At 40.5% G+C, this 19,039-nt stretch overlaps 1 protein-coding gene across 3 annotated transcripts in view; it reads right to left on the minus strand.

Moving 5' to 3' along the window:
* The window catches only part of USP34 (ubiquitin specific peptidase 34), a 235,373-nt gene that overhangs the window by 99,672 nt on the left and 116,662 nt on the right, over window positions 1–19,039 (minus strand). For 2 of the 3 annotated variants that reach the window (XM_062209503.1, XM_062209501.1), the window contains exons 26-33: window positions 18,887–19,013; window positions 18,644–18,791; window positions 10,680–10,780; window positions 10,322–10,531; window positions 5,160–5,285; window positions 2,862–2,984; window positions 2,652–2,735; window positions 1,792–1,878 (exon numbers count right to left, since the gene is read on the minus strand). In XM_062209503.1, the coding sequence (XP_062065487.1) occupies window positions 1,792–1,878; window positions 2,652–2,735; window positions 2,862–2,984; window positions 5,160–5,285; window positions 10,322–10,531; window positions 10,680–10,780; window positions 18,644–18,791; window positions 18,887–19,013 (1,006 nt within the window). The remainder of the gene's footprint in view (window positions 1–1,791; window positions 1,879–2,651; window positions 2,736–2,861; window positions 2,985–5,159; window positions 5,286–10,321; window positions 10,532–10,679; window positions 10,781–18,643; window positions 18,792–18,886; window positions 19,014–19,039) is intronic. The other variant, XM_062209502.1, reaches the window with a different exon arrangement.

The raw sequence follows: 19,039 nt of genomic DNA on the forward strand, positions 1-19,039 counted from the left end.
GAATAAAAAAAAATTTTTGCTCTTGGCAAAAAATATTTCTTAGACTATGTAACAGTTTTATTAAAATTAAAAACTTCTCCCATTAAAAGACACTGTGGATATAATGTAAAAAGCCAGGTTATGCAAATGTTCTCCACACATAAATCTGAGAAAAGACTTATCTGAATTTGTAAAAAAAAAAAAGTCACACAACTCATATACTAAGACCAAAATGCAATAAAAACCAGAAAGGCAGTAAAATAATTCACAAAAGAAGATAAATCACAAGGACAATAAACATAGGAAAAGATGGTAAACTTCATTAGTCATCAAGCAAAAATCAAAGCAAAATCATCATGGCAACCAGAACGAATCAAAATTTACAATGTGACCAGGCCTACTGCTGGCAAGGATGTGGCAAAAATGAAATTCTCTTATCTGGCTTAGTATAAATGATTTGGGAAACAGTTAGACAGCTTCTTAAAAAAGTAAACCTCCGGCCGGCGCCGCAGCTCAGTAGGCTAATCCTCCGCCTTGCGGCACTGGCACACCGGGTTCTAGTCCTGGTCGGGGCACCGATCCTGTCCCGGTTGCCCCTCTTCCAGGCCAGCTCTCTGCTGTGGCCAGGGAGTGCAGTGGAGGATGGCCCAAGTGCTTGGGCCCTGCACCCCATGGGAGACCAGGATAAGCACCTGGCTCCTGCCATCGGATCAGCGTGGTGCACCGGCAGATCAGAAACAAGGGTCTGGAAACATTTTTTAAACATCATCACTATAAAGGAAGAAAGGGTCAAAACAAAGTAAAACAAAGAATGTTTCTGGGGCCAAAATTGTTGCCAGTGGGTTTAGTCATATGTTGCAATGCTATTATTCCACACAGGAGCACTGAACTGAATCCCAGCTGCCCCACTTCCAAACCAGCTCCCTGCTAATGCATCTAGAAAAGCCCAAGTACTAGGGCCCTTGTCACGCATGTGGAGAGACTCAAATGCTGCTCTGAGCTCCTTGCTTCAGCCTGGCCCAACCCTGGCTGTTGCAGCCATTTGGGGAGTAAACCTGTGGATGGGAGATATCTCTTTCTGTGTTTCCCTTTCAAATAAAATAAATATTTTAAAAAATGTTTTCAAAAAGTTCGGGCATAAACCAATTCCTAACTGCAACCAAGATATAAAACTACAAAAATAATAAATAATTTATCTACAGGAGAAAAATTTAATGACATTACCCATGGTTCCGAATAACAAATCACAGCAATTTAGAATTTTTACAATTGGCATAAGGAAATTTCATTCCATAATATTTATCAAACTCTATTTTAATTTCTATTATATGCTATTCTCTATTAAAATGAATATATAACACAAAGGTACTCTTGCTAATAGAAATGAAGAACAGGGCTGGGGCTGTGGCACAGCAGGTTAAAACCCCTGGCTGTAGCGTTGGGATCCCATATGGGTCTGGTTCCAGTTCTAGCTGCTCCACTTCCGATCTAGCTCCCTACCAATGCTCCTGGGAAGCAGCAGAGGATGGCCCAGGTCCTTGGACCCCTACATCCATGTGGGATACCTGGAAGAAGCTCCTGGCTCCTGGCTTAAGATCAGCTCAGCTGCAGCCACTGCAGACATTTGAGGAGTGAATCAGCAGATAAAAGACCTCTCTCTCTGTCTCTACCTCTCTTTCAAATAAAATAAATCTTAAAAAAAGAGTTCACAAAAACATATACTTTATAAATGTCAACAAAAATTTTTAAAAAATAGAAGGGCTTGCAACTAATAAACATAGCAATTAGTTGACATAGTGAATATTCACTTACCACAGTCCAAGATTCCTGCTCTTTTGGCTCTAGAATTCCAGAATTAAATATTTCTAGTAACTGTTGAAGCCCTCCAGCAGCAACAAACTGTCAACAATTGTGAGATTAATGGTGAGAGAAAAGCAGCAGTAAAATACAATGATAATCTGATTCTTGATTTGGTATCTGATTATACGTAAAATTATTGAAATAGCATAAAAAAACACAAAGCCTACTTTTAATTATATTTTAAAAATACTTATATAAGTCCATAGACATATGTTTATATTCCATTAGGAATTTAATCCCAGACACCAGGATGCTCAAACACCTTTCAATGGGGGACTAGGGAAGATCAGTATTACAAACAGAAGTGTCAAAGCATTACAGAAGCTCAGTTTACATTACTGTGATTTAGGGGCCCACATTCTGGCACAGCATGTTAAGCCAACGCCTGTGATGCTGGCATTCCATACGAGTGCCACTTTGAGCCCCAGCTCCTCTGCTTCTGATCAACCACCCTGGTAATGTACACCTGGGAAAGCAGCAGAAAATGGGCGAGTACTTAGAACCCTTCCACCCACACAGAAGACCCTGATGGAGTTCTAGGCTTCTGACCTCCATCTGGCCACTACGGCCATTTGGGGAGGTAAACAGCGGATGGAAAATCTGTCTGTACCACCTTCTCTCCTTTTCTCCACCCCACCCTCTCTGTAACTCTGCTTTTCAAATAAATAACTCTTAAAAAATACTACTGTGATTTTGAGTAAAATGGAATTTTTAAACTATAATTTATTTTCATATAAACAACAGTGGTATGAATTCTGGAAAACTAGAGAAATTATTTTTATCAATACATGGAAAAACAAATATAATCAAACCTTGCAACTCCAGGAATTTTTACTATTTTCTACTTGATCCTCACTTGAATCATCGGAATCTGGATAAAGATCACTATAACTTCCCTGTGGGAAGGGCAAAAAATAAAACAAGGGTGGCAGAAGGAAAATTATAGAATGAAAAGACAATATACTTTTTATGTATTCTCCAAAGAGAATACAAACATTTAATGATAATAAAAAGGAAATTACCGTTGACTCTCTCCTTATTCGTCTGTTAGGTTTTCCCAGTGCTTCAATAATTTCCAGAGCATACAACAGCTTATGGGCACTCTTAATTTTGAGAAGTTCTTTCCAATTAAGTCCATCATTACTCTTAAATTAATAAAAGAAAAACACCAAGTTTCACTGACACTACACAAAAAATATATGATTTGTACTACTGGTATGTTTAAAATACCTTATTCATCAAATCTTAATAAAATAAATATACAAATAGTAGCATGGATGTATAACTTATTAACTTTCAAAACAGATGAAGGAATTTACCACTGTTCCCAATGAAATAATCACAGTCTAGCTGTAATTTTAAAATATGGATTAACTAGTTAAATGTCTGTATCTAATATATTAATACAGCTACATATTAAAAACTCATATGGAAATGAACAGATTTAGAACCACTGCTATTTTCTATTGTAAATTTATGAAACATAATTGACACTTAACACTCATCTTTGAAATGTGAGTCATCATTGAATATTTTCTAGAGACCATCTTTTATCACTTTTAAGTCATGAGATATAGGACCTTCTGAAATTTAATGGTAGTGCTCTAAATCATAAATGATAATAGCATATTAGGACATTTGTTTTTCCATTCATTCTACAGGAGTTTTACTGGATTACTCCACAAAACACATACACAGACACACCTTATCACATGTAAGTAAAAAGAGTACAGATTGGTACCTCCTCACATGAGGCACCAAATGTGAAAAAAAGAGGGCAGCACAGAGAACGCAGGGTATCCAGTCCCACCCCATTCCAGCTAAGATATAAAAAAGCCCAGTCCCTGGAGGCTGGGTCCTCTGCCAGGTGTTCAGTCGTGCATGCTGGCAGTTGGTCGACTTCTGTGAGTTTATTTTCTCTGAATAAATTCAGTCTGGCTGCAAATTCATCTCTATGCTGCCTTCTTTTCCTTACATTTGGTACCTCATATGAGGCTCCACTCTGCAATATTTTCCTTACATTACATGGCTTTAATAAAACAGTTTTTACTTTTATAGATGCCTTTACAGATGTATCCAACACTTACTGATATGAGAGGATGTCCCTATGGAAAAATTATCAAAAATGAGAATAGTTTTAAAAGTTAATAGAAAAATGGAACTAGAAGTTGATTGTGGGGCCAGCACTGTGGCTTAGTAGGTTAAGCCTCCGCCTGCAGCGCCAGCATCCCATATGGGCACTGGTTCGTGTCCTGGCTGCTCCTCTTCTGATCCAGCTCTCTGCTAATGGCCTGGGAAAGTAGTGGAAGAAGAACCCACATGGGAGACCCAGAGGAAGCTCTGGCCATTGTGGCCATTTGGGGAGTAAACCAGCAGATGGAAGACTTCTGTGTCTCTCCCTCTCTATATTTGGAAAAATAAAGTTTTGGTGTGAAATTTTTTTGAAATCTAGCTTCTTTATTATATACATTTTTCATTAACTTTTTGGAGATACATTGTATATTAAATTTTTTGCCTCATTTCCCACATATTCCCCATATTAAGTCAGTTTTGACTTAATTTTAAGCACCACAACCAAGAACTGACACGTCATTTCATCTCAGTGTATTTTTCTCTCATATTACTTTTTCTTATAGAAAGTAGAGAAATACTCAAAACATAAAGTAATTTGAACAAACTATTATAAAAACAAATCCTATGTGAAATCTCAGTATCTTCGTTCTTTAAAAACAAATGCAAATTCTAAAGATAATTTTAGAAAACACGTTTGTCTTGTTTTTTTTTTTTTTTGACAGGCAGAGTGGACAGTGAGAGAGAGACAGAGAGAAAGGTCTTCCTTTTGCCGTTGGTTCACCCTCCAATGGCCGCCGCGGTGGCGCGCTGCGGCCGGCGCACCGCGCTAATCCGATGGCAGGAGCCAGGTGCTTCTCCTGGTCTCCCATGCGGTGCAGGGCCCAAGCACTTGGGCCATCCTCCACTGCCTTCCCTGGCCACAGCAGAGAGCTGGCCTGGAAGAGGGGCAACCGGGACAGGATCGGTGCCCCGACCGGGACTAGAACCCGGTGTGCTGGCGCCGCAAGGTGGAGGATTAGCCTAGTTAGCCGCGGCGCCGGCCTACACGCTTGCCTTGTATTTTGCCAATATTTTTATTCAACCTCACGATAAACAAATGAACATTATGATAAAGTGCTACATTTCAAATTTATTGAGGGTAAATGGGAAATATATAAGAAAAAGGTCAACAGGCAATTTCATTTACTGCCAATAGGAATGTCAACCAGCAACACACTCCAGGAGACTAAATGGCCTTATGGGCTCACCTGTTCATCCGAGATATTCTGGAATGCCATCAACATGTTAGGACAGGTAGGAAGAAGCATCAGTAGCTCCCAGACACGCCTAGACAAATTTTCTGCATGAAGATGAAGTTCTTCACATCTTAAACTCTACACAAATAAGAACAACTACTTTACCAATACAGGTCAGGATAAAAAAGTTTAACTTGAAAGTTTGACATTTTTGCATAAAATCCTTTTACTTAACTTTCCTTAATTTTTAGGTTTCCTTTGTGACAAAACATATCACATGCTAACAGAATTTATTCAAGAAAAGAGAAGTTCTACTATTAACATTTCTGAAATAAACTTTTCTCTGGGGCAGTTCACTTTCCTGAGAAAACTGTTCAGAGAGATGTGGAAAAATCTGGTTCATATGAACACTTAGATAAATCTCAGCATGACTGTCATCTACTTCCTATGTAGAGGTCACTATTCTAATCACAATGAGCTGGTGAACTAAGTCCCTGACCTTCCTTGTGGGGTAAGAGCATACTCATCTATTTCTCTTATTTTGCAGTCAGTATCTTATTTTTCAGTCTCAGATGAACAGAGATTAACAAGAAAGCAAACAATTTCAAAGTATCTTTTTCCCCCATCATCATCTGTTAAACATTAACTAAGTAAGGTGCTAAGACAATATTAATCTAATGTTTCAGAATATATGTAAGAAAGAGAAAAATTTCTCTCAAAAAAAAATATTATAATATCACTCCAAGGGTAACAAAAGCGAAAGTTATAACTTTCAGTTTTCTTCTTTGCAAAGAATGTGAATGTATCAACCATTTTACTATTACTGCTGCTGTCATAATGACTCTTACCTCAGAAATGCCAAAGGAATATCATGGACATCTTTAAAAGGCAACTTAATACTGTTGGTGCAATGGTTTTTAAAGCTAGTATATAGTCATCCCTCAGTGTCTGTGGAGGATTGGTTTCAATTCTCATCCCGTCTTGATATTAAAATTGGTAGATGCTAAAATAAAGTCCCTTATATATAGTGGTCTGGTAACTGCATATAACCTTTGTACATCTTCTTACGTATTTTGAATTGTATCTATATTACTCATAACACCTCAAGTGCTATGTAAATAATTCTTATGCTGTATTATTCAGGGACTAATGACAAGGGAAAAAGTTTATTTTATTATTGGTACAATTTTTTTTTCCTCAATATTTTTGATCTGCAGTCGGATGAACGCAGGAATGTGTATCCTATGGATTAGGAGAATTGACCGTACTAGGAAGGCAAGGAACTTTTCAAGGTAAGAGGCCAGAGTTGTACCACAGTGGGTTAAACTGCTTGTCTGCAGTGACAGCACCCCGTGAAGGCAACAAACCAAGTCCTGGCTGCTCCAGTTCTGATTCAGCTCCCAGTTAATAGCTTGGGAAAGCAGCAGAAGATGCCTGAGTGCTTGCCCCAGCCCCCAGCATACCTACACCACGTGGCAGACCTGGGGGTAGTTCCTGCCTTCACTCTGGCTCAGCCCTGGCTCTTTCACCCATTCAGGGAGGGAACCAGCAGAGGATCTCTCCCTAACTCTCCCCCCCTCTCTCTCTCTCTATAACTCTTTCAAATGAATAAATAAATATTCCTTAAAAAATTTCATGATAAGCACAACCTTTCACAATCCTGGTGAATAAAGAAAAGAAACCCTTGAGTAATTCTTCTTGTTTTGTTGGGGAAATGGCATAGTTATTCAGTAAAACAGAATTTATTTCTTTGTAAATATCCATGTTTTTTTTGACAGAGTTAGACAGTGAGAGAGATGGAGAGAAAGGTCTTCCTTCCATTGGTTCACCCCCCAAATGGCCGCTACAATCAGAGCTACGCCGATCCAAAACTAGCAGCCGGGTGCTTCTTCCTGGTCTGCCATGTGGGTGCAGGGCCCAAGCACTTGGGCCATCCTCCACTGCCTTCCTGGGCCACAGCAGAGAGCTGAACTGGAAGAGGAGCAACTGGGACTAGAACCTGGTGCCGCAGGCAGAGGATTAACCGAGTGAGCCACGGCGCCAGCTCCAATACCCATCTTTTTTAAAAGACTAAGCTCCACACATAAAATGGATTTTGAGGGGGAAAAAAAGTCCTACTAGTTTGCATCACTAGGTTCTATTGTTAACTGAAAGGCACGTCAGGAGGACATACACAGTAAAGGTCCTTTATTATTATTATTTTTGATAACTCCCATCAGGAGTTATCTTGTTAAAAATCTTGTTCAAAAAATTCCCATTTTCAGCCATAGTACTGCTATAAAAAAGATTCAATAAAATGTCTGCTAAATTAATGAAATGTTCCCCCTCTGGTTTAGGGTTCACTCAGTCTAGTGCTTATTAACTGGTCCCATTACCTCAGTCTTTGTTTCCTGTAATACATTCTCCATACTACCATCTATACCTTGTTGCTAAAACCATGAAAAAGATCTTAAACTGTTGTTCATATCATGACATCAATCCATTTTACAAAGAATAAAAATCATATGAAGTTCCTTTGTGCTGTAAGTTTAAAACTCCCTTTTTTGTCTGTTTTTTTTTTGTTTGTTTGTTTTCTAAGATGTATTTATTTAAAAAGAGCAGTGACAAGAGAGATCTTCCATGTGCTATTTCATGTCCCAAATGGCAGAAATAGCTAGGTAAGGACCAAATGGTCACCAGGAGCCAAGAACGTACCTGAGTCTCCCACATGGGTGGCAGCAACCCAAGCACTTGGGCCATCTAACACTGCCTTCCCAGGAGCGTTAGCAGAAAGCTGGATCAGAAGCCAACTAGAACACAAACCAGCAATCTGGTATGGGATATTGGTGTCACGAGAGCAGCTGAACCCACTGTACCACAAGACTGGTCCCTTGTCTGTGATTTTTAATCACAATGAGCTCAAAGCCCCATGAAACATGCCATTCACTTTTCTGTATTCTGAAACATTATCAGAACTGGATCTAATTTAAATAATTCCCTTTTCACAAAAATATTCTCCAAGTATTTGTTCACTCCCCCATGTCCTCTTAACACTGCACAGAAAAGCAACATCCTCATGATAACCAGGGAGTTTTCTTTTTGAAATGCCAATAGAGTGCTGATGTGAAGGAAAAGCCCAGAAAGTACATGTGGCATGAAATAAAAGAGGTGAGCAAACAGAGTTTCCTGGGTACCTCTTAACGATTACACTACTTGGAAACTATGCTATAGAGAACAGAGGACTCTAACAGCAGCTATCATGATTATAAGTGATCAAAAAGACATGGAAAAATACACCTACTCTTCTAAAGGGAAAAAAAAGAACAGCAGCTTAACAAAGAAAAAAAGGCATGAAAGCATGATCATTTTATATGTCATGCAATCTCCAAACTGTGCTTCACTGGATAAGATACATGAACAAACAAGATTTTTTAAAGGCATTTTTAGAAAAGCCAGTGGACTGAAAATGACTCCTTTAGATAACATTAAGCATTCCTGACTTTAAGTACCAACATTCTAATGGAAACCCATCAACTTACTTCTCTAAAACAAACCACTTTCCTCAGCTCCAAATGTATATAGCCAACTGATTCTTGACATCTACACTTGAGGTCCCTTTAACACCTTAGAAAGATGTCTTTCATCTGAGATGGAGCTACCCAGCTGTATAAGCCCCTCTTTGAATACGCCTAATTGAATCCACTAGACCAATTAACACTATTTCAACCTGGTACCCACTTTATTTCCACAGTTACTACTCTAGTACTCTAGGGCACTGTGACCTCCTTCCTGGACTAGTGCATTACATTCTCTACTGCGTTTGTTACTTTTGCCAAACAAATCTACCAGGTATGAAACAGAGAACAGAATGTACAGATCTCCCTCTAATGCTGTCCATTTTGAGTAAAACGGAAATAGCTCTCCAGTCCACAAGTCTTACATCTTTTCACTTTACTTTTTTTTTTTTTTTTTTTTTTGGACAGGCAGAGTTAGACAGAGAGAGAGAGAGAGAGAGAGAGAGAGAGAGAGAGAGAGAGAGAAAGGTCTTCCTTCTATTGGTTCACCCCCCAAATGGCCGCTACAGTCGGAGCTACGCCGATCCAAAGCCAGGAGCCAGGTGCTTCTTCCTGGTCTCCCATGCGGGTGTAGGGCCCAAGCACTTGGGCCATCCTCCACTGCACTCCCGGGCCACAGCAGAGAGCTGAACTGGAAGAGGAGCAACTGGGACAGAATCCGGCGCCCCAACCGGGACTAGAACCTGGGGTGCTGGCGCCACAGTGAGCCAAGTGAGCCGCAGCACCAGACACTCTACCTTTTTTTTTTTGACAGGCAGAGTGGACAGTGAGAGAGAGACAGAGAGAAAGGTCTTCCTTTTGCCGTTGGTTCACCCTCCAATGGCCGCCGCGGTAGCGCGCTGAGGCTGGCGCACCACGCTGATCCGATGGCAGGAGCCAGGTGCTTCTCCTGGTCTCCCATGGGGTGCAGGGCCCAAGCACTTGGGCCATCCTCCACTGCACTCCCTGGCCACGGCAGAGAGCTGGCCTGGAAGAGGGGCAACCGGGACAGGATCGGTGCCCCGACCGGGATTAGAACCCGGTGTGCCGGCGCCGCTAGGCGGAGGATCAGCCTATTGAGCCATGGCGCCGGCCTCTACCTTTCTAACACCTCAGTGCTACATTCTACACTCCTATCAGCTTCCTTATTCTACCCACTAATTCTCTAACAATTTCTAGATCTGCCAAACACCTTTTATCCAGGGCTTCAAGAACCCAATTACTATATCCAAGACATTATTCATTCTTTTAACTGTTTTTCATACTTCTGGATCAGACTGCATGTATGTAGAGCCAGATAACCTTCCAGACAAACGAAGATAGAAATGGGTCTCTTGTCAACCTATAATCCTCCAATAATATTGCAGGGCATGTTTCAAAGGTAGCACTTGCCTTTATATACCTGTCTTTATATACCTGTCTCCCACACTAGATTCAATAGAGGCTGAAACTGTATTTAATCATCCTTGTAAAACAATACTTTGACTAAAACCATATGTCTAGATCATATTAGGCATTTAAATAGGTAACAAGTGAATAAATGAGTGCCTAAGTTTTATTCTTCTGAAGAGGTTACCGAGAAAATTCCCCACTCAACAAAAAGACAAATAAGATGTTTAAAATGAAATCTGATATAGTCACCTCACTATTTTCCACTGCAACTTTCCCTGATGGTGGTTTAAATGATGCAAGCATCTCTAATAAGTCAAACAGAGTAGTTAAATGAGGTTCTTGTAAAAGCAAAAGCATCGGAATGTTATCCTTCTGGGGAGGTGGCAAGCAAGATGCTGGCAGCTGAACACCTTCCCCTTTCCGTTCTCTCCTGGGTGCACCCAAAGATACAAACACCATCTGCAAAAACACCACAAACAGGAACAACAACAACAAATTACATATATTTAGTTTAGTTCAATGAAACAATAAATACATTTTAGATGAATTCACTTATAATTTTTATCTAACAGCAAATTAGAACTGAAGCCATTATTTAAGTATGTACCTGCATATCCTTAAAACCAAGCTCATGAAGTGCTTTCTCATCATAATCTGTTGTTAACTCATGTCCAGATGAAATCATCCTAACAGGTCCCATGAGGCCTCCTGAAAGACAGCAAAATGCAAGTCAACTTGTTTTAAGAGTTAAGGTACTAGCTGACAAGAACAATTAAGTCCATTGTATGTTGAACTTAAAATTAAATCTCAAAAGAGAGGTAGAGACAGAACTAACCAAACTTCCTGCTTACTTTCTATGGTCTAAGGTTTGATTTAGGAAGAAAACATTACAAGAAAATTCTCTTTCAGTAAAATTTTTTTTTAAAGTCAGAGTTACACAGAGAAGGAGAAGCAGAGAGAGAGAGAAAGAGAGAGAAATGGGGAGAGGGAAAAGGTGGGAAGGAGGGAGAGAGAAAGTGAGTGATCTTCCATCTGCTGGTTCACTCCCCGATTGGCCTCAACGGACAGAGCTGTGCTGATCCGAAGCCGGAAGCCAGGAGCTTCTTCTCGGTCTCCCATATGGGTGCAGGGGCCAAAGGACTTGGGACACCTTCTACTGCTTTCCTAGGCCATAGCAGAGAGCTGGATGGGAAGTGGAGCAGCCGAGACTCGAACCGCCACCCATATGGGATACCAGCACAGGAGGCAGCAGCTTTTCCTCTATGCCACAGGATTGGCCCCCTTTCAGTACAATTATAACTAGATCAATTCTAGTTAACAAGATGAAAAATACTGTAAGTGAAAAACATTCTAGGAGCTTTCTAAGAACCTACTGTGTTACCCCAGCAGTACACAATCTTTAATGCCCAAGCTACAAAAGAAAAGTAATGTTTTGGGGGGCTAGCACTGAGACACAAAAGAAGCTCCTGGTTTTGGATCAGCCTAAATGTGCCGTTGCACCGATTTGGGTAGTGAACCAGCATATGGAAGATTCTCTCTCCTTCTCTCTATGTATCTCTGCTTTCCAAATACGCAAATGAATCTTAAAACAAAAATGTATTCATAATGACTTCCTTCTCTCCTAGTATTATCCACCAAAACAAAATAAAATCTGGAAATTAGAAGGAGGGAGGGAGAGGGAACTTAACCTGGAGAAATAAATCAGCTATTACTTTATACATCTATTAGTTTAATGAATAAACAATTATAATTTTAAAATGTTAAACAGATAGCATAAATATTCACTTATTACACTTTTCAGCTTTCTACCCCCGAATTTTAATAATACTCATTCATACATATATCTTCAGAATAATTTTACCAAATTTTAAACAAAAATTCCACTGGAATTTATAGTAAAATATATTGAAATATCGGCTGGCGCCACAGTTCACTATGCTAATCCTCCGCCTGCGGCGCCGGCACCCCAGGTTTTAGTTCTGGTTGGAGCGCCGGGGTCTTTCCCAGTTGCTCCTCTTCCAGTCCAGTTCTCCGCTGTGGCCTGGGAAGGCAGTGGAGGATGGCCCAAGTCCTTGGGCCCTGCACCCGCATCGGAGACCAGGAGAAGCACCTGGCTCCTGGCTTCGGATCGGCACAGCGCGCTGGCCGTAGAGGCCATTTGGGAGGTGAACCAACGGAAGGAAGACCTTTCTCTCTGTCTCTCTAACTCTGCCTGTCAAAAAAATATATGTGTGTGTGTATGTATGTGTATATATATATATATATATATATATATATATATATTGAAATATAAATTTACTAGTCTGGCGCCGTGGCTCACTAGGCTAATCTTCCGCCTGCGGCGCCAGCTCCCAGGGTTCAAAGTCCTGGTTGTGACGCCAGGTACTAGTCCTGGTTGCTCCTCTTCCAGTCCAGCTCTCTGCTGTGGCCTGGGAGTACAGTGGAGGATGGCCCAAGTGCTTGGGCCCTGCACCCACATGGGAGACCAGGAGGAAGCACCTGGCTCCTGGCTTCGGATTGGCGCGGTACACCGACCATAGCAGCCATTTGGGAGGTGAACCAACGGAAAGGAAGACCTTTGTCTCTGTCTCTCTCTGTCTATCTCTGTCAAAACGAAAAAAAAAAAAAAGAAATATAAATTTACTTAACTTCTCTACAATATTTTATACACAGACATGATGCCTATCTCCATTTATTAGGCTGCTCGTTTACATTTCTCAAAAATTTTTTCATATACTCATAGTTGATAAAGAGCCCACATGCAAATTACTCTAAGACATCAAAATTATTAATTTACTGTTCACATTATTAATTACAATTGTGTTCTCTCTTCTAAGAGTTATACTTCATATATTTATTCAAACTGCTTTGTACAATACAATAGCAAATGAAGAATGAATGCTTGGAGAGAATTCATATTATTATACTTCAAAAACTCCATGTAAAAATAGAATTAAAAGTGTGAGGTTTTTTTTGCTTCCTAGTTGACTCTGTACACTAATTAAGTATGCATGATTCTTTTTTTTTTTTCCAAAAGGGAACTGAGACAATCAGTTGTATACTGAGGATTGTGAACTCCATCCGATGTGAGATAGGCCTATAATTTGAATGTTTAATATGCACTATAATCTGTGTGCTAAAAACTTCACACTGATTCCTAATCACCAGGAGTACAGTTATCAGGAGCTGGAACCTTTGGGGAGAGTAGGTGATGATGGCTCAGCCTCAATGAATGGGATTAGTGGCCTTATTAAAAGAGGCTTAAGGGAGTACGAGGACAAAATAAGAAAGTATCAACACTTCAAACTCAATCTGCTGGCAACCAAAAGTGCTGGACTTCTCAACCTCCCAAACTCTGATAAATGAACTTCTGTCTCATAAACAAAAGACAGTTTTTGGTATTTTGTTACAGCAGCCTGAATGGACTGTGACAACAAGTTAATGTTGATTACAATGGTTGACAAGAATTGCACACAATAAATTAATCTAATTTCTTTTCCATTTTTTTAAACAAAGATTTATTTATTTGTTTGAAAGGCACAGTTTTGCAGAAGAGAAGAGACAGAATAAAAGAGATTTTCCATTAGCTGGTCTACACACCAGACAGCAGCAATGGGTGGGGCTGGGCCAGATCAAGGCCAGGAGTCAGGAGCTTCTTCCGGATCTTCCATGTGGATGGCAGGGGCCCAAGCACCTGGGCTATCTCCTGCTGCTTTTCCCAGACCACCAGGAGGGAGTTGTATAGGAAGTAGAGCAGCCTAGACACTAACCAGCACCCATACTGAATGTCAGCAATATAAGCCACAGCTTTACCCCACAATGACACAACACAAGCCCCTCATTTACATTTTTAAAAGTTTATTTTTTAATCTTAAAAACTGACTATTCCTGGGGCCAGCCCAGGCTTGAAGTACTGGCATCCCATTTGGGCGCTGGTTCTAGTCCCGGCTGATCCTCTTCCAATCCAACTCTCTGCTAATGAGCCTAGGAAAGCAGTGGAGGATGGACCAAGTCCTTGGGCCCCTGTGTCCGCATGGGAGACCAGGAAGAAGCTCCTGGCTCCTGGTTTTGAATCAGCCCAGCTCCAGCCGTTGCAGTCATCTGTGGAGTGAGCCAGCGGATGGGAGACCTTTCTGTCTCTACCACTCTCTGTAGCTGTCTTTTAAATTAATAAAGTAAGGCCGGGGCCGTGGCTTAACAGGCTAATCCTCCGCCTTGCGGCGCCGGCACACTGGGTTCTAGTCCCGGTTGGGGCGCTGGATTCTATCCCGGTTGCCCCTCTTCCAGGCCAGCTCTCTGCTATGGCCCGGGAAGGCAGTGGAGGATGGCCCAAGTGCTTGGGCCCTGCACCCGCATGGGAGACCAGGAGAAGCACCTGGCTCCTGGCTTCGGATCAGCGAGATGCGCTGGCCGCAGCGGCCATTGGAGGGTGAACCAACGGCAAAGGAAGACCTTTTTCTCTGTCTGTCTCTCTCTCTCACTGTCCACTCTGCCTGTCCAAAAAAAAAAAAAAAATTTAATAAAGTAAATCTTAAAAAAAAAAAAAAAAAAAAACCTGGCCATCGCCATGGCTCACTAGTCTAATCCTTCACCTGTGGCGCCGGCACCCCAGATCCAAAGTCCCAGTTGGGGTGCCAGGTACTAGTCCCAGTTGCTCCTCTTCCAGTCCAGCTCAGCTCTCTGCTGTGGCCTGGGAGGGCAGCGGAGGATGGCCCAAGTACTTGGGTCCCTGCACCCACATGGGAGACCAGGAGGAACTACCCGGTTCCTGGTTTCAGATCAGCGCAGCACTGGCTGTAGCGGCCATTAGGGGAATGAACCAACAGAGGAAGTTGAACCAACCAAAGGAAGACCTTTCTCTCTGTCTCTCACTGTCTATAACTCTCTCTCTAACTCTGCCTGGCAAAAAAAAAAAAAAAAAAAAAATCTGACTATTCCTTCACAGTAATGAAAAGAATTCTTGTCTCTTAAAAAAATGACAACTTTAACATACCAAATGTTTCAAAGCAAAAACAGGGAAATCAATTTCAAAATTCTTGGGTTATAATGGCATACTGAACAAAATACACATTTTGTTTCTACTCTGTGAAATCCACACCCATGGGTTACATAAACCTTTGATCTTCATAAAGTTAGTTGCCTCAGGTATTCACTGCTATAATAAAAAAACTGATAATACACTTAAAATTCTACATCCAATGAAATTCTTCAAAAATGAATACAGAATATTTGTCCAGATACACACATACACATGAACAAAATCCATCACCTGACCATCTGCAGTACAAAGCTGGTGCTTTTAAGATTTTAAAAAAATTTATCTGAGAGCAAGAACACACACACCGCTTCATTCACCAGAAACATCCAACAGCTAGTCCTCGACCAAGCCAAAGCCAGGATCCCAGAATACATTTAAAATTTCCAGGTGTATAGCAGATCCAAGTACTTGAGCCATCACCAGCTGTTTTCCAGAGTGCACATTAGCCGGAAGTTGGAATCAAGAGTAGAGCCGGGACTCATGGATTCAGCCTGGCCTAGCAATGGCAATTACAGGCATGTGGGGGAGTGAACCAGTGGATAGAAGACCTCAGTCTCTGCCTTTCAAATAAAGTGAAAATAATAAATATGTATTTCTTAAAATAATACATTTATTGAAGCTGGCATTGTGGCACAGACCAAGCTGCCACATGCAACACTGTCATCCCAAAGTAAAGTGACATTTTGAGACCCAGCTTGCTTCCAATCCAGATTCCTGCTAACATACCTAGAAAAGCAGTGAAAGATGACCCACTCACTTGGGTCCCTAACACCCATGTGGGAGACCTGGTTGCAGTTCTGGCTCCTGGCTTCAGCCTGGTATAGACCTGGCTGTTGTGACTATTTGGGGAGTGAGCCACCGGATCAAGATTTCTCTTTATCTCTCCCTCTTTCTCTGTAGCTCTGCCTTTAAAAATAAATAAATCGTAAAAAAAAAAAAAAAAGGGGAGGGGGTATTTCAGTGCAAAAAAACTGAAAAAACATGTATATGAGGTATCATCAAAAAGTTTATGAAAAATGTATATCAGGAAAAAACATACACAGGTTTAAAGAAATTTTCCATGAAAATAAACATCTTTTAAGGCCATTCTCCATTAACTTTCTGAAGTACCTTCATGTGTGGCAGAAGAGGTAAAGGAAGATAGGGCAAACAGAAAACATCATTTAATATAATCAAATGTATGTAACTGGGGGTAGGCATTTTGCACAGAAGTTAAAACATCTCTATGGGAGCCAAAAACAAATCCAAGCACTCTATTTTATACTTCAGATTTCTGCTAATGCGCACACTGTGCTACAGCAGGTAATGGAACACGTAGTCACTTAGGTCTCTGCCACCAATGTGGGTGACCTGAACTTGAGTTGCATGCTTCTGCTTTGGCCTGGCCCAGCCACAGTTGTCAGATGCATCTAGAGAGTGAAAGTGGATAGAAAAGTGCTGTCTCACTCTCTCTGCATTTCAGATAATTCTTTTTTTTTTTTAAGCAATCTTTTTGTTTAATTTGATGGAGTTGGACAGTGAGAGAGAAAGAGAGAGAGAGAAAGAAACAGAAAGGTCTTCCTTCCATAGGTTCACCCCCCAAATGGCCGCTATGGCCAGTGCTACGCAGATCCGAAGCCAGGAGCCAGGTGCTTCCTTCTGGTCTCCCATCGAGTGCAGGCGCCCAAGCACTTGGGCCATCCTCCACTGCCTTCCTGGGCCACAGCAGAGAGCTGGACTGGAAGAGGTGCAACTGGTACTAGAACCTGGTGCCCATATGGGATGCTGGCGCCGGCTCTTTTTTTTTTAACCAGATAAATTTTTTTACAAAAATTTGTTTTATTTATTTAAAAGGCAGAGTTTACAGAGATGGAAGGCAGACAGAAGTCTTCCATCTGCTAGTTTACTCCCCATTTAAAAGGCCACAATGGCCAGGGTTGGGCCAGATGGAGGTTAGGAGCCAGGAGCTTCCTCCAGGTCTCTCAGGCACATCAGCAGGATGCTGGATTGAAAGTGGAGCAGCCAGGACTCAAACTGGTGTCTGTGTGGGATGCCAGCATGGCAGGCAGCAGCTTTACCCTTTATGCTATAACACCAGCCCCAAAAATAAATTCTTCAAAAAGTAAGCTTCTAAAGCAAAACTGCCTAAACAAGAATTAAAAAATGAACATCAAACTAGCTTTTCAAAAGATTCTGCATCATTTTTACCAAAAATATTAATCCATATTTCATCTCAAGCACTTACAGTCACAACATTAGTCCCTTACTAAAGGACATTGAAGATTATCACCCTTAATACAGGAGGATCAAGGTCCTAAAAAGTACCATTAAGAACTTTTAACATTATTTTTTGTTTCTAAACATATTTAAACCAAGTATTCAACATCTGTAATGCTTAGAATTGAAAGTGTTTCCGATTTTGGACATTTTTGGATTTTGGAGTATTTGTACACTCATCAGTTCAGCATCCCTAATCTGCATGTCATGATACAACTCAAGAACTTCTAGATACTGGAGCACCCTGGATTTCAGAGTCACAAAACTCAGCCTATTATTACTTCAGACCATTAAATTGCAGGGAAAATCAACAGCTTTCATGATTCTTCAATGGTTGTTTCTCTGATAAGTTCTTACTTTGTGTACTGTGAAAATCCATTAGTCCTAACAAGCATGGAGGACTCCAACATATATTTTAGGCCCATATGAAAATTTTCCTAATATGATACTATTCTGGAAGAATGGAAAGACAGATAAGTGGTTGAGAGCGAACTATTTTCACGTGTTCAGGGAAAAAATATCAAAATGGTACAAATATTGTTTAAAAATAGGATAAACAGTGTATGTGCATATGATATACATAAAATATATTATTATAAATATACTCATCAGTAACACTAAAATTGCTTATGAAATAACGCCACAAAATTTTTTGATCACAATATCTAAAGTGTATAAACACAATTTTATGAGAAACGAAGAATGCTTTCAAATAACATCTGAAACAATTCTTAGAAACTTTTTACCTTAAAAAAGAAAAAACAAACAAACAAATAAAATAACCACAATGGTACCAGATGGAGAGGTGGGAGGGGGAAACCTTAAGTATGGTTTGTGAAACACTGAAGTCAAAGTTCAAAGTTGTTGCTATCATTTCAATGTTTCTGAATCCTCTAAAAATTCATGTTGAAACTGAATTCCAAATAAAATACTATTTACAACTAGGTCAATAGGGCCTTTTGGGAAGTATTTAGGCCAATGGGGTTTTCCCCACATAAATAGGATACTGCTTTTAGAAAACAGTTTCACAGAAGAAAACTTGTCCCTTTACACCCTTCTGCCACTTGACAGCACAACGCTGCAAGCATCATCCTAGAAGTAGAGAGCTGGCCTCAACAGATGCCAATGACATGTGCTTGTATTTCTCAGTCTCCCTAATTGTGACAAACTTCTGTTTTTATAAAATGCCCTATAGTACTATTATAGCAACACAAAAAGACTAACAGTTGTTAGACAACAGGTTCTAGGAAACAAAAAATTTGAACTGTTGGACTTACCAGGAAACTCTCCCTTTCGGCTGCTTTGACCAAACTCCTGAAGTTGAGCTTGCTGATTTATTTGTTCTTTCTGTAAATTTTCATACCAGTGAGTTACTTCAGCCCTAAGATCTGCTACCTGGTCACTAGGATACATTTCAATAGTCATCTGAAACGTGAGATACAACCAATTTAAAAATACAAAAAGAACAGATATTTGAGAAATGTTATCAATCTGAAAATTAAAACTGTGTAATGAACTACCTTGTCAGGAAGTCCAGCTGGTTGGCATACAACCCGTAGCGGCAGAGACTGTTTATCGCTCAGTGCTTTCAAATGACTACTAATACCAGTGCCTTCAATTTGCCACTGTCTCAGATGATAGGCAAACCTAAAACACAGCAAAGAACACATACA

This window comes from Lepus europaeus, chromosome 13 (assembly GCF_033115175.1).
Source record: "Lepus europaeus isolate LE1 chromosome 13, mLepTim1.pri, whole genome shotgun sequence".
In the NCBI taxonomy this organism is placed as follows: Eukaryota; Metazoa; Chordata; class Mammalia; order Lagomorpha; family Leporidae; genus Lepus; species Lepus europaeus.